The sequence below is a fragment of the Muscardinus avellanarius genome (genome assembly GCF_963383645.1).
Source record: "Muscardinus avellanarius genome assembly, chromosome: 14".
Taxonomy (NCBI): domain Eukaryota; kingdom Metazoa; phylum Chordata; class Mammalia; order Rodentia; family Gliridae; genus Muscardinus; species Muscardinus avellanarius.
Genome location: NC_137800.1, coordinates 87,630,593 through 87,655,533, shown reverse-complemented (window position 1 = coordinate 87,655,533; position 24,941 = coordinate 87,630,593). Strand labels below are relative to the sequence as shown.

General features: G+C 56.1%; 2 protein-coding genes across 2 annotated transcripts; one reads left to right on the top strand and one right to left on the bottom strand.

The window, feature by feature from the left end:
- Positions 1-5,377: 5,377 nt before the first annotated feature.
- On the top strand, positions 5,378-6,217 carry SFTA2 (surfactant associated 2; the record flags this gene model as incomplete). The annotated part of the gene is made up of 3 exons (XM_080710362.1): positions 5,378-5,441; positions 5,694-5,782; positions 6,131-6,217. 3 exons carry the CDS (start codon positions 5,378-5,380, stop codon positions 6,215-6,217), a joined length of 240 nt encoding a protein of 79 aa, XP_080566488.1.
- Positions 6,218-8,952: 2,735 nt separating this feature from the next.
- Positions 8,953-24,435, bottom strand: VARS2 (valyl-tRNA synthetase 2, mitochondrial; the record flags this gene model as incomplete). The annotated part of the gene is given in 32 exon segments (XM_080710361.1): positions 8,953-9,009; positions 10,079-10,179; positions 12,264-12,373; positions 12,375-12,457; positions 12,547-12,675; positions 12,778-12,953; positions 13,053-13,164; positions 14,268-14,474; positions 15,277-15,429; positions 15,529-15,656; positions 15,737-15,815; positions 15,919-15,987; positions 16,069-16,173; positions 16,326-16,451; positions 16,570-16,640; positions 16,834-16,939; positions 17,718-17,790; positions 17,867-17,943; positions 18,167-18,248; positions 18,710-18,813; positions 18,902-19,029; positions 19,118-19,208; positions 20,477-20,565; positions 21,470-21,581; positions 22,033-22,152; positions 22,313-22,394; positions 23,060-23,157; positions 23,256-23,322; positions 23,428-23,549; positions 23,819-23,919; positions 24,028-24,109; positions 24,235-24,435. Coding segments are annotated over 32 exon segments (3,441 nt in total).
- Between the last annotated feature and the right edge of the window lie 506 nt (positions 24,436-24,941).

Sequence of the window (24,941 nt, the reverse complement as noted above, 5' to 3'; positions counted from 1 at the left end):
GGCGGCGGGACGAGGACCCGGATCCCAGCCCCTCACTTGGCCTGTGAGCGGACCTCCAATTGCCCTGTGAGCGGAGGACTGGGGACTAATGACCCAGGAGTCCACCCAGGCGCCAGGGAGGGCGGACAGGACCGGGGAGCCTGGGAGGAGGCGCTCTGGGAGAGGGGTGGGGGCTTTCGGCTGTCTGGGACTGACCCCTTCCCTTGACTGAACAGCACGGGTAGGTGGGGAGAAGGGGTCACAGAGCCACGGCCGCACCCCGTACTCATCTCCCTCCAGACTGGCAGGGCCGTGAGACAAGAGACGGACAGGGTGGTTAACTGAGGGGCCGGGGACCCCCAGGCCTCAGCTCCCCCAGGGCAGCCCGTCTCCCTGCAACAGCACAACCCTTGGCATTTCTCTCTGAGCAGGAATGATCCTAGAGAGCGGCTTCCGGCCACCGTGATGCGAGAGTAACTTCCGGCCGCCATGATGTGAGGAGCTTCCGGCCTCCATGATGTGAGGAGCTTCCGGCCTCCATGATACAGGAGCAAGCTTCTGGCATCTATACTGTGAGAGGGACTTCTGGCATCCAGGATGTGAGGAGCTTCCAGCCTCCATGATGTGAGCGCGGCTTCCGGCCTCCATGATGTGAGGAGCCTCCGGCCGCCATGATGTGAGGAGCTTCCGGCCTCCATGATGTGAGGAGCTTCAGGCCTCCATGATGTGAGGAGCTTCCGGCCTCCATGATGTGAGGAGCTTCAGGCCTCCATGATGTGAGGAGCTTCCGGCCGCCATGATACAGGAGCAAGCTTCTGGCATCTATACTGTGAGAGGGACTTCTGGCATCCAGGATGTGAAAGTGACTTCTCTTTCCCTGATGTAAGAGCGGCTTCTGGCCTCCCAGATGTGATCGACTTCCAGCCACCATGAAGTGAGCGCGGCTTCTGGACTCCGTGGCACTGGAGCAGCGGCCTCCACGCTCCCCGCCACCACAGCCGCTGCCGTTTATGCTTCGGAGCCCCGTGGACTGAAACGGAGCCTCAAGGTCTCCGCCAAATTGGCACCATGAAATTATTTCACCTTCTCTTCTTCCTTGGCTGCTTCCTCGCTCAAGTCATGCCAGGTCAGGGGAATATCAAAATTTATCATTATTGTGATTCACGTACAAGTGTGGGCCTGAAGAGGAAGAAAAATTGTATTTCTTGTAGGCAAGGTTCGGCCCCGGCGGGAGCTTCTGCTGGAAGATTGGCCTGAGGAGCACACGCTTCACCGGTCTATCCTGAAATAAATCAGACATCTCATTCATCGTTTCATTTATTTTTCAACACCTCTCGAGCTCAAACTGTGTCAGAAACTGTGCTAGTGGACAGGGAGGGATAAGGGTCACAGTCACGTTGCTAAGAAACTCATGGAAATCCCAAGCTGTGTGGATCAGGGACATCAGACCAGTAAAGCCACGTCTGAACAGAGCCTAAAATATTAGCAAGAAATATAAAAGAAGAATGCTCACAATAATTAGTAAGACCAGGCTGGGCCCAGTGGTGTGCACGTACTATCCCAACACTTGGGAGGCTGAGACATGAGGTTCATGGTTCGAGGCCAGCCTCAGCAAATTAACAAGGCCTGCAGAAACTTAGCAGGACCCTATTTCAAAAATAAGATGCAAAGCTGGGCGTGGTGGCGCACGCTTGTAATCCCAGCATTCGGGAGGCTGAGACCAGAGGATCGCGGTTCGCGGACAGCCTCAACTACTTAGTGAGGCCCTCTGCAACTCAGTGAGACCTGGTTTCAGAATAAAAAATAGGACTGGGGGATGTAGCCCGGAGGTCGAATGCCCCTGGGTTCCAACCCCAGACCCACACACAAAAAAATAAGAAGCACTGGGAGTATAGCTTGGAGGTAGAACACTACTGAGTTCAACCCCCATTACCCAAAATGGCATTAATAATAATAATTAGTAAGTCCATATGTTGAATACTGTTGAGAGCTTGCCATACATAAGCCCATCTGCTCTTCCCAACAGCCTTTAAGGTGGTTGCTGTAAATTTTTTTTTTTTTTTCGGTACTGAGGCCCTTTGCAACTCAGTGAGACCCTGTTTCAAAATAAAGAATAAAACAATAAGGCTGGGGTATAGCTCACACGTAGAATATCCCTGGGTTCCATCCCCAGTACTGCAAAAAAATTAATTAAAATTTTTTTAATTAAAAAAAAGAACAGTGCATCCAATTACATATATTCGGTACATAATAAATGATAATAAGAAAGGGTTATGTTATTTTTATTTTTACTATACTTTTATCATTTAATTTTATTTATTTATTTTATTTATTTTTTGCAGGTCTGGGGATGAAACCCAGGGGCATTTGACCTACAGGCTACACCTCCTGTCCTGCCCTATTTTTCATTTTTTATTTTGAAACAGGGTCTCACTAAGTTGCGGAGGGCCTCAGTAAGTAGCTGAGGCTGTCTGCAAATCCCGATCCTCTGGCCTCGGCTTCCGGAATGCTGGGATTACAAGCCTGCGCCACCACGGCCCGGCTGGCTATTCTTTATTTTGAAACAAAGGTCTCACTAAATTATGGAGGGCCTCACTAAGCAGCTGAGTCTAGCCAGGAACCTGCACTCCTCGGGTCTCAGCCTCCCAAGTACTGGGATTACAGGGTGCGCCACCACACCTGGCTAACATAGTTGTTGACTGCACCAGGAGGCCACCTGGAGCGATTGGCCCACACCATCTAGGTTTGTGTAAGGGTGCTCTGAAGCTTGCACAACGACAAAATTGCCTGAGGGCACGTTTCTTAGCATCCATCCCCTCGTTAAGTAACCAGAGCCTGTAGGAGTAGCTCAGTGCCCGCATGCCCAGCGCCGCAGACGGGGTGGCTCCTCCGTCCTTCATTGCAGCAGAACCTTCTGAGGTGGCCGTACTCGATTTGATTTAGACTTCGGACGCCCCCAGCACAGCTGGGGCAGTTCCAGCGGCTGCAGTGGGGGAGATCCTAGGAGAACAGGGGGGAACAAAGCAGAAATCATACCCGACGCACTCTCCCTCAGAATCCTAGCAAGCTTTTAGTAGGAATTGAACTGATTCTATGAAATTCGAAGGACTGAAAATAGCCAAGACAACTTCAAAACAAAACGCAGGAGCCAGGCATATCGGCGCACGCCTGGAGTCCCAGTCAGCCCTTGGGAGGCTGAGACAGGAGGTTCCCGGCCAGCCTCAGCACCTTAGCAACACCCCCAGCAATTTAGTGAGACCCGATTTCAAAATTAAAAACAAAAACGGCCGAGGGTGGAGCTCAGAGGTAGAATGCCCCTGGGTTCCATCCCCAGACCCGCAAGAAAAGAAGAAAGAAGAAAGAAGGAAGGAAGGAAGGAGAGAGAGAGAAGAGAGAGAGAGATTTAAAAATAGGGGCTGGGGATATAGCTTGGAGGTAGAATGCCTCTGAGTTCGATCCTCACTAACACACACACACACACACACACACACACACACACACAGTATTTTAGTTAGGCACAAAATGCACTAACTACAGAGAAAAAGCTAGGTTGATAGATTGAAAAGCAGATAGGGGCCCTGTAGAGCCTCGGGAAGGGCTGGGAAGCCGCGCAGAGCTCGGGAGGCCATGGGCTGGGCAAGAGCTCAGAGATGGGTGAGCCGCAGAGACCACTGAGGCTGTCCTGAGCGCCCCAGGAATGGGGGAGCCGGAGCCTGAGAAGCCCCAGCGGTCAGAGAGGTGGCTAAGAAACTCCCAGAGACGGCGGGGAGATGTGAAGAGATGCGGGGAGTCTGGGAGTCGGTGGGGAGACCTCAGACACTCCCAAAGAGCTCCCAGTGGAGTTGTCTGAGCCGCTGGACAAAGAAGAGAAACAGCAGGGCTGGGTGAGGAGAGCTAGCTATGCCCAGCTCTCACCCTCACCTCTACATCCTCACCCCCGCCCCGGGCCCAGCCCAGGCCTCCCAGCTGAGGAGCAGCCCCCACCTGGCACCCCAGCACCAGCCGACAGCCCAGCCAGGCCCAACTCCTGAGCACATATTTATTTACCTAGTTACTTATTAGTACTAGGGACTGAACCCAGGAGCATTCTGTCTCTGGGGTATATGCCAGTTCAGGGTGTGTGTGTGTGTGTGTGTGTGTGTGTGTGTGTGTGTGTGACTAGGGATTGAACTCAGAGGGATTCTACCTCTGAGCTATACCCCCAGCCCTGTTTTTTGTTGCTGTTGTTGTTGTTGTTGGTTTTTTTTTTTTTTTTTTTTTTTTTTTTTTGGTGGTACTTGGGTTCCTGGAAACCCTTCTACCTCTGGGCTATACTCCCAGACCCATTTTTATATTTTTACTTGGAAACAGGGTCTCTTCTAATTATTATTATTTTGAAACAGAGTCTCACTAAGTTGTGGAGGGCCTCAGCAAATTGCTGAGGCTGGCCACAAACTTACAGTCCTCAAGCATGCACCACCCCATCCCGCTATCCCAGCCCTTTTCTTTCTTTGCAGTACTGGGGATATAAAGAATAGCGGTGGGCACGCTTGTAATCCCAGCATTCGGGAGGCTGAGACAGGAGGATCGCGGTTCAAGGACAGCCTCAGCTACTTAGTGAGGCCCTCCGCAACTTAGTGAGACCCTGTTTCAAAATAAAGGGGGGGGGGCGCGGGGATACAGTTCAGTGATAGAGCACTCCTGAGTTCAATCCCTAGAACTACACATGAAGGAGGAGGAGGAGGAGAAGCAGGGGGAGGATGACTGTATACGGGATGGACCCCAACTCTGCCTGCCGTAGGGTGCGCCCGTTGGCAGGTCCGCGTTGGGAGCGCACAGGTGGCCCCTTTGCTTAGATGTTCGAGGGAGAGGAAAGAAAGTTGGCAAAGCTCCCGTCTCCATCTGAGGTGCTAGGTGGGTTAGAGCATTGAAAGTGAAAATGCCCCATCACCCAGATTTCTCTCCTGAAGAGCTGTTGAGGCTGAGAAACACCTGGGCTGGGAAGAAACTTCTTTAGAAGTCCACCCCTCCCTTTTGGGGCTGCATTCCTGAGGCCTCTGGTGGCAGGAATGATGCCAACTAGCAGCAGTTAATAATTAACCCCTAATGGGCCTGAGACCCAGGCATGGGTGGGGCGCAGACACCCGGCTGGGACACCTCCCTGGCCCCCACCCCTCCCATTTCCCTCTCCTTACGCCTGGCACTGCCTCCTGGGAGCCTGGAGACCTGGGGGAGGGGTGGGGCGCACGCCCAATGCATGGGCCCTCTCTAGGGTCCTCGAAATGGTCCTGCAGAACTGGAAAATCCAGATGCCCAGGTCCCCCCTCCGTCTCCCCCAACCCAACCCCAACACTAAGGACCAAGAGGTCACCAGGACTTCAAATATCTCTTCCCTCCGTTAGAGACGTGAGTGGCCACCATGGGGACCGGGCTCCCCCTCTTCCTCTTCCTCCTGGCCCTCCTGGGCAGCGCCTTCGGGACAGGTGAGGGCCGCAGGGTGGACACCCGGGGCCTCAGGGCTAGGAGGGGCGGGAGGAGGGGAGCAAGGGCGCCTTGGCCTCTGAGAATATGAGCTTCCGAGGATGCGAGGATGCGGTGGAATCCCTGCCGCCTAGAAGTCATGGAAGGGCGGCTCAAGAAAGAGGAGCTTGGGCAAGTGGGCAGGAGGGTGGCTGCTCCCCTGCAGGACGCCTGGCCTGACCGCTGGGTGCTTTGGGGTCCTCTGGGATCCCCAGGGCCGCACGTGGCTTTGCAAGTGAAACTGAAGGCGTCTTTGCTGGCAAATGCCTCCCTTGACTCCAGCTTCCTGGAATTGCTCCAAAAGGTAAATCTTGGGGAGCGGAAAGGATGGGGCTGAGCTGGGCATCATGGCGCACACCTATAATCCAGTACTGGAGAGGCTGAGACCGGAGGATCATAGGTTCAAGGTCACCCTCCACAATTTAGCAAGATCCCAGCAACTTAGCAAGACCCTATTTCAAAATTAAAAGGGCTGAGGGTGTAGCTTGAAGGTAGAATATCCCTGGGTTCAATTTCCAGTGCCTCCCCCACAAAATAAAATTGCGGGGCTGTGTGTTTCTGTTGTGTCGGTTTGGGTCTCTGTGCTAGGGTCTTGGTGTTTTAAGGGTGGGAGCAGGACGCCACCTTATACCTAACCCTCTCTGTTCCCCAGCTCTGCCTCCTCCTCCACCTCCCATCAGGGACCAACGTCACCCTCCATCGTGAAGGACCCCCACGCTTCTTCATCTGCGGCGCCTGAGAGCACTGGAAGCCTGTGATGGGCCCTGGGTGCCAGGCGCACCCTGACCCTGGCTCCCAGCTGGCTCTCCCCTGATGTGTGCCAATAAAATGCTGAACCCAATGACTTGACTTGTGAGTCCACGAGTGCAGGGTGGGCAGAAAAGGGGCACTGGGTGCCCAGGCGTCTGACTTTCCCTGCTTCTGAGCAGAGGGTCCCAGGGAGGCCTCTCCCTCAACACCACAAAGGCCTGGAGAGTACCTGGGGACTTCATGAACTGCTCAGGAGTGGGATCCAGCAGTGCATGCCTGTAACTCCAGTACTTGGGAGGCCGAGACAGGAGAATCTCAGGTTTGAGGCCAGCCTCAGCAATTTAGGGCACTCTCAGCAGCCTAGTGAGACCCTATTTCAAAATAAAAAATAAGGATTTGGGGATAGTGGTGCATACCTGTAATCCCAGTGCTTAAAAGGCCAAGAGAGCCTGACCCTAGCCAGAGAGACCCAGGATTTTATTTTGAAGAAAGGTCTTACTAAATTTCCAGCTTCAGAAAATCAGCAATTCAGTGAGAACTTTTTTTAAAATAAAAGGGTTACGCCTGGCGTGGTGGCGCACGCTTGTAATCCTCGAGCTTGGGAGGCGGAGACAGGAGGATCACGCAGGAAGCCAGCCGTGCTTCCAAAAAAAAAAAAAAAAAAATAGGTCTGGGAGTGTAGCCCGGAGGAAGAAGGGCTTCCAGGAACCCCAGTACCACCAAAAAAAAAAAAAAAAAGGAAAAAAATAAAAGGGTTGCCGGGCGTGGTAGCGCATGCTTATAATCCCAGCATTTGGGAGGCTGAGACCTGGAGGATCGCGGTTCGCAGACAACAGCCTCAGCTGCTTAGTGAGGCCCTAGTGAGGCCCTCCGCAACTCAGACCCGGTTCCAAAATAAAGAATAAAAAATAGGGCAGGGGTCAGATGTCAAATGCCCCTGGGTTCCATCCCCAGACCTGCAATAAAATAAAATAAAATAAAAGGGTTGCTGGGCGTGGTGGCGCACACTTGTAATCCCTGCGCTTGGGAGGCTGAGACAGGAGGATCGCACGGGTTCGAAGCCAGCCTCAGCTACTTAGTGAGGCTCTCAGCAACTTAGTGAGACCCTGTTTCCAAATAAAATATAAAAAAGGTCTGGGCATATAGCCCGGAGGTAGAAAGCCTCTGGGTTCCACCCCCAGTACCACCAAAAAAATAAAATAAAATAAAAGGGTTAAGCCAGGCATGGTGGCCCATGTTTGTAATCCCAACATTTGGGAGGCTGAAACCAGAGGGTCGCAGTTCAAGACCAGCCTCAGCTACGGGGATCGCGGTTCGAGGCCAGCCTCAGCTACTTAGTGAGGCCCTTTGTAACTCAGTGAGACCCTATTTCAAAATAAAGAATAAAAAACAGGGCTGGGAGTGTAGCTTGAAGGTAGAATGCCTCTGGGTTCCATCCATAGTACCACAAAAAAAAAAAAAAAAAAAAAGAAATGTGCCCCCAAAAAAGCTCGCGCGTGTGCCGGGCGTGGTGGCGCGCGCTTGGAATCCCCGCGCTTGGGAGGCAGAGACAGGAGGATCGCGCAGGTTCGAAGCCAGCCGTGCTGGCGTAAGAGACTCTGTTTCCAAAATAAAAAAAAATAGGTCTGGGATCTGGAGTCTGTCCTGTCTCCGCTTCTGGCTTCCTGGGCTCCGGGGTCTCCCGTCCCAGCTGCAGGGTCCCAGAGGGGAAGGGGAGGGGACCCGCCCATCAATGTAGAGAAAGCCTGCCAGGTCCCTGCGTTCAGCGTGGGGCTCGGCTGGGGCGGGCACGTCACCGGCGGAGCTCTGGGGACTATGTCCGGGGCCCCTCCTCTCACTGCCTCGAGTTGCGGAGTGCTTCCTCTCCCACGCTGAGCCGCCATGATGCCTCCGCCCTGGAGTCAGCCAACTATGGATGAGCCTCTGAGTCTGAGCCTGAACAGACCCTCCCTCCTCTAAGGCGATCTGGTCAGGCATTTTGGTAACAGCGGCAGGAAGACTTCCCAGCCTGCGCTCGCAGCGGTCTGGAGCATCACTCCGTTGGTATCTTTATCAGTATCACAGATGAGCGAAGCAGAAGCTTAGAGCACAAGTCGCTTGCCTGAGGCCCAGGGCGAGCCGTGCAGGGCTGGAGAAGCAGACCCATGTCTCTTCTAGTTTTTAGTTCTGAGGATGGAACTTGGGCATTCTACCTCCAAGCCACACCCCCCCGACCCTACTTGATTTTTTTTTTTTTTTTTTGGCGGGTCTGGGGATGCGACCCAGAGGCAATCGACCTCCATTGGAATGGGAGAAGGGAGCCAGGTGTGGTGGCACAAGCCTGTGAGAGGCAGACGCATCTCAGGTTCACGGTCAGCCTCATTAACCTAGCAAGACCCCCAGCAACTTAGCAAGGCTCTGTTTCAAAAATAAAAAGGGCTGGCTGGGGTGTAGCTTGGAGGTAGAATGTCTCTGGGTTTAATCCCCAATATCACAAATAAAAAAGAAAGAAAAATAGAAAAGAGGGAAGGAGAGAAGAAAAGAGGAACAAAGGAAGAGGAAAAGAGGAAAGGAAAAAAGAAAAAAAATGGGAGAGGGAGACCAAAACAGTAATTTCTCTACTCTTCTTTAAACCGTCCTGGGACATTTAGCCCCAAGGAGAGGTAGCTAGGGGATCCCCCCAAAGGAAACGAGTATTTTATGACCTGCCCCTAGTTTGCACCAGTACACAGGTGGCTCCATGGGTCAGGTGTACACATCCCCAGACAAGTTGGGGGACTGGATGTCTGAATCTCCAAGAAGCTGCTGGAGAGAAAGACAGAAAAATTCCTCAACTCGGTTCTTAGATCTCAGGCCTGGGATCACCAGGATGTGGTTTCTAGATTCTTTTTCTCCAAGAATTGTCTTGCTGGATCCAAGGTAGAGCAGTGCAGTAAAGAGAATTGTTTGGGGTCACCAGAGACAGCTAACCAGCCCTCTGAGAGCCAATCTTGGTTAGTCATGTAAATTTTAGCTTTGCACATAGTTCATGACGTTACATTTCCCAGCCTCCTTTGCGGCTAGGTGTGACAGAGTGATTAAGTTTTGTCCAACAGGGTACAAAGAGAAGTATGAACTTCCTGGCAGCAACCTTGAAAGGAAAGGAGCTCCCCTCCAGAGAGGGGAGGATAGCCCTTAAACCAGCCCGCTCAGTGACGCGTGCCTGTAATCTCAGCACCAGGGCAGCTACACCAGGAGGAGCGCAGGTTTGTGGCCAGCCTCAGCAACTTAGCAAGACCCTGTTTCAAAATACAATATAAAACAGGGCTGGGGTTGTAGCTCAGAGTAGTTCCTGGGTTCAGTTCCCAGTAAAACACACACACACACACACACACACACACACACACACACACACACACACACACACACACACCAGCCTACAGTATCTTTTTTTAAATTTTTTTGTACTGGGTATTAAATGCTGGGACATTCTACTGCATGGGCTAAACCTCCAACCCCCCTTAATTTTTTTTTTTTTTTTGGTGGTACTGGGGTTCCTGGAAGCCCTTCTATCTCCAGACTACACTCCCAGACCTATTTTTACATTTTTATTTGGAAACAGGGTCTCCTAAGCCAGCGTGCACAGCTGGCTTCGAACCTGCGCGATCCTCCCGTCTCTGCCTCCCAAGCGCGGGGATTACAAGCATGCGCCACCACGCCCGGCACCCCTTAATTTTTTTTAAACAGTGTCTCACTTAATTGCTGAGGCTGGCTGGCCTCAAGCCTGTGATCCTCCTGTCTCAGCCTCTCAAGCAGTGGAATTAGAGGCAGGTGCACAGACTACAAGATCTACAAGATATACTACACAGACTACAAGATCTTACATCCGCACTTTCAAATAGAACTTCCTGCGGCCCTGGGAAGGTGTTAGAACTGTGCCGCTGAGTGTGGCAGCCACTAGCCACATGTGGCCATCGAACACTTGAAATGCGGCTGAGGGACCGAATGTTCCGGTTTTCATTTCAACTGCTTTCGCGCGTCAACTCCCCACCTCCTGGAGCCCCCTGGAGCCCTCCCTACTCCCGACTCCGTCCCTCAGCAATTGGCCTCCCCGCAGATGGGCGCCCCTTTTCTCCGTCTGCCTCACGCCCCCTCCCTGCTCTGAGCACCCCAAGCATGCCCCCATCTTAGTTTTGCCCTGGCTCTTCACTGTATCTAGAATATGCTCTAGGAATCCACTTGGCTTATTCCTGCACCTCCTGGAAGTCTTTGCTTAAATTTCACCTTCGCGGGATCAACCCTCCCCCCAACACACACACTGGAGCCCCTACTTTATCCCCTTCATTCGCCCACAGCATGGAGGACCCGCAGACTGTATCCTTTGCTCATTCGTGTATTGCTGATTTCTGACTGCTTCTGTTGGAATGAAAGTCTTCGAGGGCAGAGGTCTCCGCCCCACTCGCTGACAAATCCCAGTGTCCAGCACACAGTAGGTGCTCAAGAAATGCTTGTTGAATCCAGGGAAAAGAAACAAGGACTGCCCACGCCTGTCCCTCTCCCCTTCCAGGGATAAATGCAGACATGGAGGTGGGGGCTGGAGCAGGTCTTGGGCCTGAAGTCAAAGTATATCAGAATGTCAGGAAAGTAAGATTACAACAGGGGCAAGACTCCGCTATCGCAAAGCCCTGCAGCGCTAACGCCCAGCAGGAGAAGCATCCACGTTGCTGGGCGTGGTGGCGCACGCCTGTGATCCCAGTACTTGGGAGGCTGAGACGGGAGGTTCAAAGTCAGCCTCGGCAACTTAGGGAGACTCTCAGAAAGTTAGCAAGATCCTGCTTCAAAATTAAAAATAAATAAATAAAGGGCTAGGGATGTAGTCTGGAGAGAGAGAGCGAGCACAAAAACGAGAGACAGACATCTTGTCTAAGGCATCGCTGTATTTGAAGTTTCCTGATGGCAGCCAGAAAAGACCTGCACGTGAGTTTTGAGGTTCAGCTCATTGGGTTCAATCCCACGACAACTTGAACAAGTTGCTTCCATTCTCTGAGCACGTTTCATCTCCAAAAGGAGCCAGCACCACCTCGTGAGGCTCTTGGTGGGATCAAATACCCCGCCCACCACACGCTCGTCCCAGCTCGCTGCCCAGAGCTGCTGGGCGGCGTAACCTGGGCGTGGAAGGGCCGGGCTCCTAATTCCACTGAGCTGAGGTGCCTGGGTGGGCGGGGTGGGGCGGCCACCTGTGTGAAACCATCAGGTCCTGGCGGTTTGGAGTTGGTGTATTGGGCGCATAGTGGGTGGGGGTCCCGCAACCCCCAGCACACCCTGCAGCCCCTCAGCCTGTGGGAAGCTCTGCGTCTCTGGCACCTCTGGGGCTAGGGCAGAAAACAGGGAAGCGTGGAACAGGCAGAGCCAGGTCCCTGCCTGGGCCCACCTGCTGTTGGAAGCCCTTCCTCCCCAGCACCCCTCTCCCACGTGATCCAGAGTCCGGAGCCCAGAGGAGGCCTTCCTTTTTCTCCACAGTATTCAGGGAACAACGGGCAGGCAGGGAAGCCACGGCTAGCAGGACAGGGATAAAAGTCCCACAAGCAGACGCAATTGCAATTTTTATTTATTCTTATTTATCTGTGTACTGGGGATTGAACCCAGGGGCGCTCAACCGCTGAGCTACACCCATGGCCCATTTTTATTTTGAGACAGGGTCTCGCTAAGTTGCCCAGCCTCGCCTCAAATTTGTAATCCTACCTCAGCCTCCTGGTTTGCTAAGAGTACAGGCATGTGCCACTCTACAAATTTGGCATTTTTAAAGTTCGTGCTTGTGTGTTTGTCCTGGGTAATGAACCCAGGGGCATCCCACCTCTGAGCTACATCCCCAGCCCTTTTGGTTTGTTTTGAAACAGGGCCTTGCTAAGGTACTGAGGCTGGCCTTGAACCTGAGACCCTCCTGCCCCAGCCTCTGGAGTAGCCAGGATTTCAGGCGTGCATTCCAGGTGGGACTGCACGGGAGGGAGGCCGGGCGGCCACGTGTGCATCTCGAGGGGTGACAGTCACGGTGACCAGGCCGGGGCTTCCTCACTCACAAAACGAGCACGGTGGGCCCGGAGTCTCGGTGCTCCCATCAGATCTGCTGTCCTCAGACAGGCGCGGGAGGGCGGGCGACGGGGACGGCGAGCTCGGGCTCGGAGCTCCTGGGGCTGGGGCACACGTCCCTCAGCTGCTGGAGGTGAGAGGCCGCCTGGTCCAGTCTCGACAACTCCAGCCGGAGGGAGGAGAGCTGCAGGAGAGAAGGGAGGCCCCGTCTGAGTACATCTCCAGCCCAGCCTGTGCAGGGCTCAGCCCCCAGCCGCAGCCTTCGAGCCTCACCCTCTGCCGCCTCTGAGTCTCGGCCTCCTCTCCTGATGGGGCCCGGGCCACGAGGCCGTCGAGCTGCTTCTGCAGCTTGTGCCTTCGGGCAGTGAGCAGAGGCAGCTGCGTGTGGGGGTCCACCAGGCCCTGGGGACGGACAGGGAGAGGCTGGGACACCTGTGAGACCTCATGTCTCTCCCCAGCCCTCCCCCTCCACCCGCACCTTCCATCCTGCCGGCCCCTGCTCACCTGCAGCTCCATGTAGATCTGAATCGTGTCACGGAGCGTGGCCCGGGCCCAGCCAGGGGGCGCTGCTGCGCCCAGGGGAAGGAGGCCCACAGAGCCACAGTGGCCCAGGGTGCGCAGGGGCTCCAGGAAGGCCTGGAGCAGGGCCTGCTCTCCGGGCTCCGAGCTCTGCAGCAGCACTGGGGAGGGAAGGAGCGTTGGTCCAGGCCTCGGCCTCTGGCCTCCCATCCTGCACCTGCGGACCCGGGCTCCTGTGCGCGCCTGCAGGCCCGTCTTACCCCGAGGCTGCGCCTTGGTGAGCTGGTAGGTGGCACGGAGGGCCCTCAGCGCCTGCACCACCTCCTGGACCTGGGAGAAGCACTGCTCCAGCTCTGGCTGGCGCCAGTGTTCCTGGCAAGGGGGACCAGAATTGGTGAAGGGGCTCCTGGAAGACTAGCTCTCTCCACCTGCCCACCCCCAACTCCTGAGGGTGACAGGTCCGTTGATGACACAGAAGGCTCCAGGCACACGGCAGCAAGGCAAGCGCCATCAAAGTTCCAGATGATGGCTGGCAGCGGGAGGCTGCTTAGCCGCACTAGTTGAAGGGGCTGACAACCAAAGCCAAGTTGGAATTTAAAACACCATTCAAAATTCCAAGTAAGTGGCAAAGCAATTTACATCATCAAAACCACAGGGAGAATCTAGCCTTTATCATTCTGAAGGCACAAAATCTGCCCTGAGGCCGTGGTGACACTGTTCCTAACTCATCTCCCGATTACACTGTGTCAACTGTGTCACGTATTCTTACTGTCCCAGCTTAAGAGAAGCCGACCTAGAGGGTCAGGCGTGGTGCGCATACCTGTAATCCCTTTATGTGGGGGCTGAGATAGAAAGGATTGCAGGTTTGAAACCAGCCTCGGCAACTTAGGGAGGGTCTCAGCAACCTAGCGAGACCTTTTTTCCAAATGAGAAATAAAATAGGGCTGGGGTGTGACTTGGAGGTAGAATGCCTCTGGGTGCAATCTTCAGTACCACACACAAAAATAAAATAAAATAAAATAAAATAAAGATGAAGGAAAGTAGAGCGTAAGGAGTGGCCGTGCGCACCTGCAGTCCCACTACTGGGAGGCTGAGACAGGAAGATCACGGGTTCACAGCCAGCCTCAGCCACTTAGCAAGGCCCTCAGCAATTAGGTGAGACTGTTTCAAAATGAAAATAAAAAAGGGCTGGGTGTGTATCTTGAAGGAAGAATCTCCTGGGTTCAATCCCCAGTAACACAAACAAAAAAGGAATGAGGGAACCAAGGCATAGTACCACAGTTACTAAGTAATGGTCTAGCAAGACCATTGACTGCCGTGCTCATACTCCAGGACTCTAGTCGCCCTGGAGTCCTGCAGAACCACCACCCTCCCAAGGGCTCCCGGGCTGAGTCCACGCGCCACGGCAGTGAGCACCCAGCGGCTGCTCCCAGCCTCCCACCGGGCCCAACCCCAGGCACCAGCCCGAGTCTCACCAGGCTGCGGGCACTGGGGTAGGGGGCGATGGAGATGCTGGGGGGCGGGGGGCCGCCAGGCCTGGGAGGCAGCCTCTGCCAGAGCTCCTCAGCCAGGAAGGGCATCAGCGGGGCGAGGAGGCGGAGACCGACATCCGCACAGGAGAACAGGACCTGCACAGGCTCCTCGGGACGGGGCACCTGCGACAGCACCGGCTTCACGGCCTCCTGGGGAGGGAGCCCGGCCAGAGGGTCAGAGGCCAGGCCACGCCCTCCCCCCCACAGTTGCCGTGGGCCAGCAGGGGCGGCCCTGGAGAGAGGGCCACAGGATGCTCAGCCGTCAGATCACCCGGCTGTCAAGGACAAGGCCAGGGCAGCGATTCTCAGGGCTCAGGGTGGGGAAGATCTCCATGAGACTGGACAGGTTAGGAAAAGAATAAGTTCTTATCAAAAGGGAGTGGAGGTTTTACTGTTGTTTCTTTTGTGATACTGGGGATTAAACCCAGGGGCATTCTACCTCTAAGCTGCACACCAAGCCTCAACAACTTAGCAAGACCCGGTTTTAAAATAAAAATTAAGCTGGACATTGTAGTGCTCCCTCGTAATCCCAGAGCTTGAGAGGCTGAGACAGGAGAATTTCACAGGTTCGAAGCCAGCCTCAGCTACTTAGGCTCTCAGCAACTTAGTGAGACCCTGTTTCCAAATAAAGTATAAAATAGGTCTGGGAATATCGCCCGGAGGTAGAAAGCCCCTGGGTTCCACCCCCAGTACCACCAAACAAACCAAAAAACCAAAAAATACCCCCCCCCAAAAAAAAACAAAAAGAGCTGGGTGTAGCTCAGAGGTAGGGTGTCCCTGGGTTCAATTCCCAGAAACAAAATAAATAAATAGATAACAGACCCGTCCAGCTCTCCCTGGGCTGCCCTTTCTAACTGAGGGGACAAGAGGAACCTGGTAACTGCGAAACTGTCCACCATGAACCCTGAGGGCGGGAGGCGCCGGCCGTGGCGCTGGGGGGCTGGCTGCTCACCAGGTAGACGTCACAGAGGTTGTGAAGCCAGAAGTGGTGCAGGGTGTGGGTGACGAGCGACAGCTCCCGGGCCAAGAAGCCGCGCTCACACTCCTGGGCAGCGAGGGCCAGGCGGCTGAGGATCCAGGCGTCCACGGGAGAGGCGGGGGACAGCTGCGGGAAGAGCAGGGTCAGCACCAGCCGGCTCGACCCCGCTTCCCCGTGTCCTTTCCTTGAAGGGGCAGGTGACCACCCAGGCCCCGGCTCCGTCACCTGCTCCGCAGGCTGGGGTGTGAAGCGCCCCCCTAGCGCCTTGAGGACGAAGCGCAGGGCATTCCAGATCTTGTTGCAGAAGTGCCGGCAGCTCAGGACCTCAGAGACCGACAGGCGCAAGTCGCCCCCTGGAGGGAGGCAGCGGGGAGTCTGCAGGTGGAAGCCCACAGGGGCGCCCCGCCCTCAACCGCCTTCCTGCCCTGCTCACCCAGGACCCCGTGGGAGCACAGTGCAAATCTCAGGGCGTCGGTCCCACACTCGGGGATCCCGTGAGGAAAGTCCTTTTTCTGCAAGCAGAGGAGGCAGGGTGGCAGACGCCCACGCTTCTGCGGGGCCAGAAGCCTGGGTGCGTGGACGCCGAACTAGAGGCTGGGCGGCGAGGGGGCTCACCTGCGCTGCGGCTGCGATGGCCAGCTCGGCGGGGTCCAAGTTCCCATCTCTCAGCTTCGCCTGCAGCACCTGGGATGCGCGAGGAGGTCACCGGCCAAGGCTAGACCCCCCTCACCCCGTCCCTCCCAGGGGCCCCCTCAGGCGCCCCACCTGCAGCTCCACCCCGCTGGTGATGTCGCGCGGGTCCAGCACGTTTCCCAGGGACTTGCTCATCTTCCGGCCCTGCCTGTCCCGCACCATGGGGTGAAGCAGCACCTGGAGGCACAACGGGGCGGTAGAGGGCGAGGCCTCTGGCCCTGCACTTCAGGGCCGCAGCGGATCAGGAAAACGATCACAGGAGCACCACACCAGGGACCAGAGGGAGGACGGGCGCGGGGGCCTGCAGACCCACCCCGATGAGCTGTTACCTTGTTGAAGGGGAGCTGCCCGGTGAGCTGGGTCCCCAGCATGACCATGCGGCCCACCCAGAACAGCAGGAGGTCGCTGCCCGTTTCCAAAAGCGACAGGGGATAGAAACGTGCGAGGTCGGGGGTCTAGAAGGAGAGCGGCAGGCAGTAAGTGCCCAGGCCCCACCCTGGCTCTGCTCCACTAGGCCGGCTGCCCCCCACCCCGTCACCCCACCCTCCCGCTCACACTCTCAACCCACCTCACCTCTTGGGGCCAGCCCAGGGCAGAAAAGGGGAAAAGAGCCGAAGAGAACCAGGTGTCCAGGACATCAGGGTCTGGGAAACAGAACAGCTTTGGGGACAACTGGAATCTCAGCGACTGTGGCCCGCCCTCGCGGCCCAACCCCACCGCAGAGACCAGGGGCCTCACCATTCGCTCCCTCCCCAGCTCCCCCAACCCCACCTCCGCCTGAATGTCTGTTCCCCCCAACACCCAGCCGCCCGGCCCCGTGGCCCCTCAGACGCTCACCCCTCTCCAGGCGCAGCTCCGACCCCGGCCTCCCGGTCAGTTCTGCCGCCGCCTCTCTGGCCTCAGCCTCCGACCGCCCAACCACCCAGAGGTCCTCCCCGTCGTCCTGCAAAATTAGAGGGTGAGGAGAGTGAGGGAAAGTAACAATGGACAGGTATAAAACATGTGGGGGGCGTGCAGGGCAGGCCTGCAATCTCAGTACTGACACGGGGATAACAGGTTGGAGGCCAGCCTTAGCAACTCAGTGGGACCCTCAGCAGCCCCGCAAGACCATTTTAGAAAAGGGCTGGGCATATAACTCAGAAGCAGAATGCCCTGGGTTCAATTCCAAGTACCAAATATATTCTTAGATTTCATGTTCTCTTCTGTGATCTCAGAGTGAACAGCTCCCTCTGAGGGCAAGAAGAAACTCAGGACCAAAGTGAAAGGCTGAGGGGCAGGAGCGCGCCGGGCACGGTGGTGATGTCTGTCATCCCAGTACTTGGGAGGCGGAGACAGGAGGATCAACAGGTTCCAGGACTGCCTCAGTTTAGTGAGACCCTATGTCAATAAAAAAATAAATAGGGCCGCAGGAACCAGGCCTGGTGACACACACCTGTAATCCCAGTACTCAGGAGGCTGAGATGGTTTGAGGCCAGCCTCAGCAACTTAGCAAGACCGTTGCAAAATAAGATAGGGCTGGCGGTGTGGCTCAGAGGTAGACTTCCCCTGGATTCAGTCCCCATTACCACAAAAGAAAGGAAATCTAGGGACGCAGCCTGGCGGTAGACTGCCCCGAGGTCGATCTCCAGTACCAGAAAAAGTGAGGTGGGAGCTGGGCCAAGCGCTGGCAGCCCAGACTCCAGCTAAGGCTGTTCCGCCACACCCAGCTGCCGCCTACCCACCTTGCCATCCTCGATGACCAGGTAAGCTGGGATCTGATGGCCCCACCACAGCTGCCGGGAGACACACCAGTCCCTGCCGAGAGGAGAGGCATCGGTGGCGCCTCGGCGTGGCCGGCAGCCCCTCCGCGCTGCCAGGAGAGCCCCCTTACCCGATGTGGGCAAACCAGTGCTGCCAGCTCTTCTGGTGGGAGGAGGGGTGGAGCTCCAGGGCGCCGGACTCCACGGCCTGCGGGGAGGTGCACAGCCAGTGCGGGTGGGCAGTCTCAGCAGTGCTTTGAAGGCAGAGAGACCGCCAACTCCGGGCTGGCTGGAGCGAGGCGCAGCCCGCCCTCTGCGGGCCACCTCCCCTCCCTCCCGCACACGCAGGAGGTTCCCGGGCCTCCCCTCTCTTCACCCCAGTTCTCAGGAAGCTCCCGCCCCCAGCCCGTCCTCCCGTTCTGCGGCCTCACCTTGGCAGCTCGGGCCCCCATTTCCCGGCAGCGGACAAACCACTGGCTCTTCAGGAGGTACTCCACCACGTCCCCGGAACGGCTGAAAGGGGACGGGGTGATTCTGCGGCTCCTCCGGCCCTCCGCCTCCTCCACACCAGGCGCGGGTGCCAGCGGTACAGCCGCGAGCGAGCGGAGCCAGCCGGAGCCGCGGCCTCACGGCAGCGCCGAGCCCAGGCGTCGTCACCCTGGTATTTTGGTATTGAACCCAGAGACTACCCAGGAGGCACACCCCTACACTGACTTTATTTATTTGGAAACAGGGTCCTGCTAAGCAGCTGAGGCTGGCTTCAAACCTACAGTCCTCTTGCCTCGGCCTCCCAAGTACTGGGGTCACAGGCGCGTCACCACGCCTGGCCTATTTATTTGGAATCAGGGTCCTGCGAAGTTGGTTGCTGAAGGGTCTCCATCAGTTGCTGAGGCTGGTCTTAAGCCTGCAACCCTCCCATCTCAGCCTCCAAGTACTGGGATTATAGGCATGTCGAGGAGTTAAAATGGGGCTACCTGCAGATGGGGAGCACCATGGTGTGGTCCTGGAGGCCCCGGAACAGGCCCCGCTCCCTCAGCGCACACGCGATCTTTTCCCGGGCCACAAATCGGTGAAGTCCCTGGTGCAGGGGGAACAGTAAGGATAAAGGCCTCAGGGGACATGAGGGTGGGAGGGGAGGCGGGGCGGAGGTGACGGGCTGGTCCCACCTGCAGCCAGGCCCCGCACACGGGGGTCATGGTCCCATCTTCGGCGATGATGCTCGGGGCGCTCAAGCCATGTCGCACCCCCATTTCAGCATCTGCGGGACTGTGAGCTGGAGTGACCTTCACTGCCCCTGGGGGAGCACAAGCGCGGTAACACTGCCCGCTGCGGGCCTCCCTGGTCCCGCACACGAAGCTCCTCTCCGCCCGCCCTCCACTCACCTGTGCCCATGTGCGGCTGGACAGCAGTGTCTGTGATGAGGGGGAGAAGCTGCCCTGTCAAGGGGTGACGAAGCTGTCGCCCGTGTAGATGCTGAAGGGAAGGGAGGGGGTCAGGGAAGGGCACACCTGCTGGGTAGGCAAATCTGGGGTGCAATGACTCCGGAACAAGAGGGTTGACACGAGAAGGTAGAGAGTTAGAGCAAAGTTGCTCAACTTTTCCTCTGGGGTCAGAATGTATTTTAGGCTTTGGGGCCAAGAGGCAAGTTCAGCCTCAATGATCACTCCACCCTGCCACTGTGGCAGAGTTAGATAATACACACACGGCAGCCGCCATGGATGACACACAAAGAAACTAGTGTGCTCATACAAAAACAGGCAGTGGTTGGACTTGGTCCAGGGCCAGAGTTGGCCAAGCCTGAGCTAGAGAAAAAACTTAACATCAAGAGAAGGCAGTGGTGCACGCCTGCAATCCCAGTACCTGGGAGGCTAAAAGAGGAGGATCGCAGGGACAAGACCAGTCTCAGAGACTCAGTGAGACTCTGCTTCAAAATAAAAAATTAAGAGCCAGGCATGGTGGCGAATGCTTGTAATCCCAGCACTCGAGAGGCTGAGACAGGAGGATCACAATTTGCAGACAGCCTCAGCCTCTTAGTGAGGCCCTCTGCGACTCAGTGGGACCCTGTTTCAAAATAAAGAATAAATAATAGGGCTGGGGTTGTAGCTCAGAGGTAGAATGCCCCATCCCCAGTACAACAATAAATAAATAAATAGGGGTAGGGTGTAGCTCAGAGGTTGAATGCTGTTGGGTTCAATCCCCATATTAAAAAAGAATAAAAGGGCCGGGCATGGTGACGCACGCTTGTAATCCCCACGCTTGGAGGCAGAGACAGGAGGATCGCGTAGGTTCGAAGCCAGCACGGCTGGCTTCAGAGTCCCTGTTTCAAAAAAAAAAAAAAAAAGGTCTGGAAGTGTAGCCCAAAGGTAGAAGGGCTTCCAGGAACCCCAGTACCACCAAAGAAACAAAAAAAAAAAAAAAAGAAAGAAAAAAAAGAATGGCACACACTTGTAATCCCAGCATTTGGGAGGCTGAGACAGGAGTATCATGGTTCACAACAGCCTCAGCTACTTACTGAGGCCTTCTGCAACTTAGTGAGACCTTGTTTCAAAATAAAGAATAAAAGAAACAGGGCTGAGGGTATAGCTCGGAGGTAGAATGCCCCTGGGTTCCATCCTCATTGCCACAAACAGGAAAAGAAAGAAAGAAAGAGTAAGTAGGAGCAGGAGCGAAGGAGCCAGCATCTGGGAAGGACGGGAGGCGGGGCGGGGGTGGAGGCGGGGCGGGCACACTGCATCCATTACTGTGTAGCGGGGGTCTGCGGGGTGGACGGCCACAGCCACGTCTCCGGGCAACGTCTCTGGCCTTGTGGTTCCCACCACGACCTCTGCATCTAAAGGCAAACATTCAAGCACTTACGGCCGGCCACCACCTCCTCCAGACCCAGCTCACGCAAGGAACACGAGGAGGGAAGGGCGAGGAGCAGCCGGGGAAGCAGGCTCCTGGAAGTAACGGGAAAATGAGAAGCCAAGCTCACAGGAGCCCAAGCTTCCTATGAGAACCTGACCGAGGCCTGAGAGGGAGTTGGTGCAAAGGAATTCCTCCATAACTTGCACGGGAGAAGGGGAATAACGCTAAAAGAAGCAACTAGAAGCTGGGCACAGTGGTGTTCGCCTGTGATCCCAATACTTAAGAGGCTGACGCCGGAGGAGGGCAGGCTTAAGTTCAGCCTCGGCAACTTACGGAGACCCTGTTTCAAAATAAAAAGGGCTGGGGTGAAGCTCAGAGGTAGAATGCCCCTAGGTTTAATTCCCAGTGCCTAATAATAATAATAATAATAGCAACTAGAATCCAGCCAGGTGTCCAGAGGACTCCAGGGATTTTTAGGACTCGAATCACAATTGCTATATTCCTCAGGGCTAGCACCAAACCCTCTTACAAAACACTTCCTGACACTACTGCACTCATCTCTCTGGATAAAACACACTCTGTTTTGTTTTGTTGGTACTGGCTACACCTGAGGCCCTATTTTATTCTTTCTGAAACAGTCCCTCACTAAATCGCTGAAGGTCTCACTAAGTTTCTGAGGCTGACCTCCAACCTGTGATCCTCCTGTCTCAGCCTCCCTTAGTACTGATTACAGATGTGCACCACCATGCCCAGCCTGGTGCCACTTCTCTGAATCCCCTGGACACCCACGTAACTGCCTACAATACAATGACACAGACACGACCGGGACCCCCGCAGATTACAGGGGTAACAGGTAAGTGGGCGGCCTTTCAGGGGCCCACACTCACCCGGCTCTCCGTCCACAGGAAAGGCGACAGAAATGAGGAGACCGAAAGACACAGGCGTGGGGCAGCCGGGGACTCGGAGCTCTGTGCGGCCAGCCAGAGGCCGGCTCTCCACCTGGAGAGGCAAGGCAGTGGTCAGACAGCAGGCCCCCGGAGAGCGCACACCCCGGCTTCCTATGTCACACATCCGTGCACCCCAACCCTCTGCAATCCACCTAACCCCATTCACAGGACCCAAAGCCGCCTCCCTTCCCCTCACCCAGTTTCTGTGCAGTCAGTTACAGTAGATACTCACTGAGCGATTAAGGCATGGCCAGGTACTGTGCTGAGCACCTTACACAAATCTTCGCCTCATCTTTACCCCCCAGGAGCCAGCCCCCCGGCACCTCGGATTTACAGGTTGAGGAAGCGGAGGCCAAAAGAGGCTAGGCAGCCACCAAAAGTCACACAGCTGGGAACAGGACTCAGATCTGAGTCCAGGGGGGTCTAGCCGAGTCTGAGCTCTTACCTACTCAACTACCCCACCCTGGAGCTCCCACAAACCTGCTTCTCGTTCTCTGCCTCACCTCGATGTCCGAGATCGCTGATCTTAGAGCACACGACCAGTTAACGAGCTGACGGTTCCGGTACAACAACCCCGCGTCGTAGAGTCGCACAAAAGCTTCGGTCACGGCCACTGAGGAGCCCTAGAATGACACGAGTGTGCACTTCCAACCCCTTCTCAGCCAAACCCGTCCCCTCAGGGGCCCGGTCGCTCCCACCTCCCTTTCCCAACACACCATCCCACACAGCTCTCTAAACAGCCTCCCCTCCAGCACCCACAGGGACCACCGCACGGACACTCACAGCATCCATGGTGAAACACTCTCGATCCCAGTCCAGGGAGGCACCCAGAGCGCGCAGCTGCTCACAAATCTCTCCTCCTTTCCTGCATCCAGAGAGATTCTTGTTGGCAAACTCAGCCTGGGTGCTTCCCCAGTACCAGGCCCGTGATGCCCCCCAGCAGCAACAGGTGTTGGAGGAAAATGCTCATGCGTGTGGCACTGATCTAGCCTCTAGACCCTGATGAGGGAAGAAGACCCACACACCCACTGTGGGGCTTTCTGTGACAGGAAAAGCAGCTCAGGGCTCTATGGGAAGCAAAGTTCTACAGAGGAGGGGCAGCCAATGTGCGGAAAACCTAGGAGAGCGACGCAGAGAAAACAGCACATGAGAGACGTGGAAGAATACAGGTAATTTTGGAGGAATTGGGAGAATACAAGTAATTTTACAGGAAATGGGCGAGTGACAAAACCGAAGCAAGGGAAAATGGGACAGAGAGGAAATACAAACACACACACACACATGTCCACAGCTGCATGTATATATGCACACAAATACGTACATTCTAAAGTATACATATAGTTACACGTACACATATACACAAAGCTTGGAGACGCCACATGCTTAGGGGTTTCAGAGCTTTGATCTCTGAGTAAATGAGGAGCGCACTGGGAAGAACTGAGGACTACCAGTTAGCAGAGAAAGTGGAGGCGAGTGAGGACCCGGCCTGCCACCTCCGAGTGCCCCGGCGGCCCCGCTCACGGTACTCACGCCTCCTTCCACTGCCACACCGCGCTGAGGAAGTCCTCCCGGCTCAGCTCATGTCTCCTCACTCCCCGCTCCTTCCACAGCTGTTTCTCCACCACTGCCTGAAGAGGGATTAGGGGCAAATGAACAGCAAATCAGGTCATTACAGGAGAAAATATTGCTTTCACCCAAGAAGAGGAAAACAAGACACAGGACCTACTTGGGTAGCAATTCCTGCATGGTCTGAGCCGGGGACCCACAGCACTTGATCCCCGCGCATCCGGTGCCTGCAACAGAAACACCTGCGGGTGAGATCCTGGGCTCCCGTCTATCCTCACCCATTCCCACACCTTCTAGCTTCCCTCCAAGAACGGCAGCCCCCTTCCCCTCACCAGCGCACGAGAGCATCCTGTATGGCCACTGTGAGCGCATGGCCGATGTGCAGGGAACCCGTGACATTGGGGGGTGGGATACACATGGAAAAGGTCTCCCCTGAAGCCTGGGGCATCCGCGCCTAGAAAGAATGAGGAAAGTCAGAGTGCGACAGGACTGGGAGAACAGCACCCTCTGGTGCCTCCAATGTAGAAAGGACTTCAGGGGAGAACCACCCATCACATAACAGAAAAGTAGGGTAGGAGCACTAGTCAAGCAAAACCTTTGGAGAAGCCAGAGGCCCAAAGACAAGTCTGCAATACAAGCTCACCCCGGGTTCAGGTGTGCCCACCGACCTCAAAGGCCACACCGTTCTGAGGACTGTTTAGTACCCTCCCTGCCAGCACTAACCTGATACTCTGGTTTGAAGAAGCCCTCTCGCACCCACCACGGGTACCAGGCAGCCTCAACATATCGGGGGCTGTAGGCAGGAGGCAGGGGCCCAGAAACATCTGTAAAAGAAGAGAGCTCCTCTAACTACTGGACTTCTTCCAGGCTGCATTTCAGAAAAAGAAAAATGGGCAGGGAAATCTGAGAAGGCCTTCGCGTTCCCTGGATACCTTTCTTTTCACCGGGCTCCGTAGGGATTTCGTACAATACTACCTCCTTGGGACTCCAGGCCTTGGTGGGTTCTGCAGGTGACTGGGAGGAGGGAACAGAGGGGCAGGCCTGCAATTCCCAGTATACTCCAGCCATCTGGATACCCGGCTGCCTCCTCCGCCCCCTTCCAAGTCTCAGACCCAGGGACAAGCTATCTGACCCCTAACCTTGCTCTTGTGGGCTCTCCCGGCCTCCAGCGCTGCCTGCTTCTCCCGGAGGCGCTTCTGCTTGGCCTCATGGTTCCTCCGGGAGATAGAAGATCCATGGGGCTCTGACTGTGTAGAAAAGGGATGGGGTCTGGGGGGGCCCCGTGAGGGCCTCAGCCCCCAAAGTGATGGTCGAAAAGAGGCCAGAGGCAAATGAGGCATGAGGAGTGTTTGGGAACAGGTCAAGAACTACTCCGGAAAGACTGCACACGAGGAAGATACGGAGGCGCAAGGGGGCGCGGGCGGGTCACGCCCCCAAATCACTCTTCCCTGGTTCCAGCTAGCCGTGGCCTGCTCCGCTAGCTCCTTCCACACAACCCTCCCTTCTGGAGGGCACGGGGTCGACAGCGCAGCACGCCAGTCACGGAGACCCAGACGCTTCCGGAGGAAGGTCGGAGCCCCTGCCCGCACCCTACGCGTCTGAGACGGGGCGCTGAGCGCCGGCGCAGGGAAGGACGGGGCCCGATGGCGGGGAGATGCCGGGCATCCGCGCGCCGGGAGCAGCGAGGGCCGCACGGCCGCCGCCACCGACGCCCAGCTCAACCCGAGCCGCCGCCCGGAAGCCGCCGCGGCGCGCGCCCGCCCCGCCGCTATCCCAGGAGCCCCCGCGGCCGCGCAGGGGGCGGGGCCAGCCCGGCGCGTGCGCAGTCACAGGCCCGGCCCCGCCC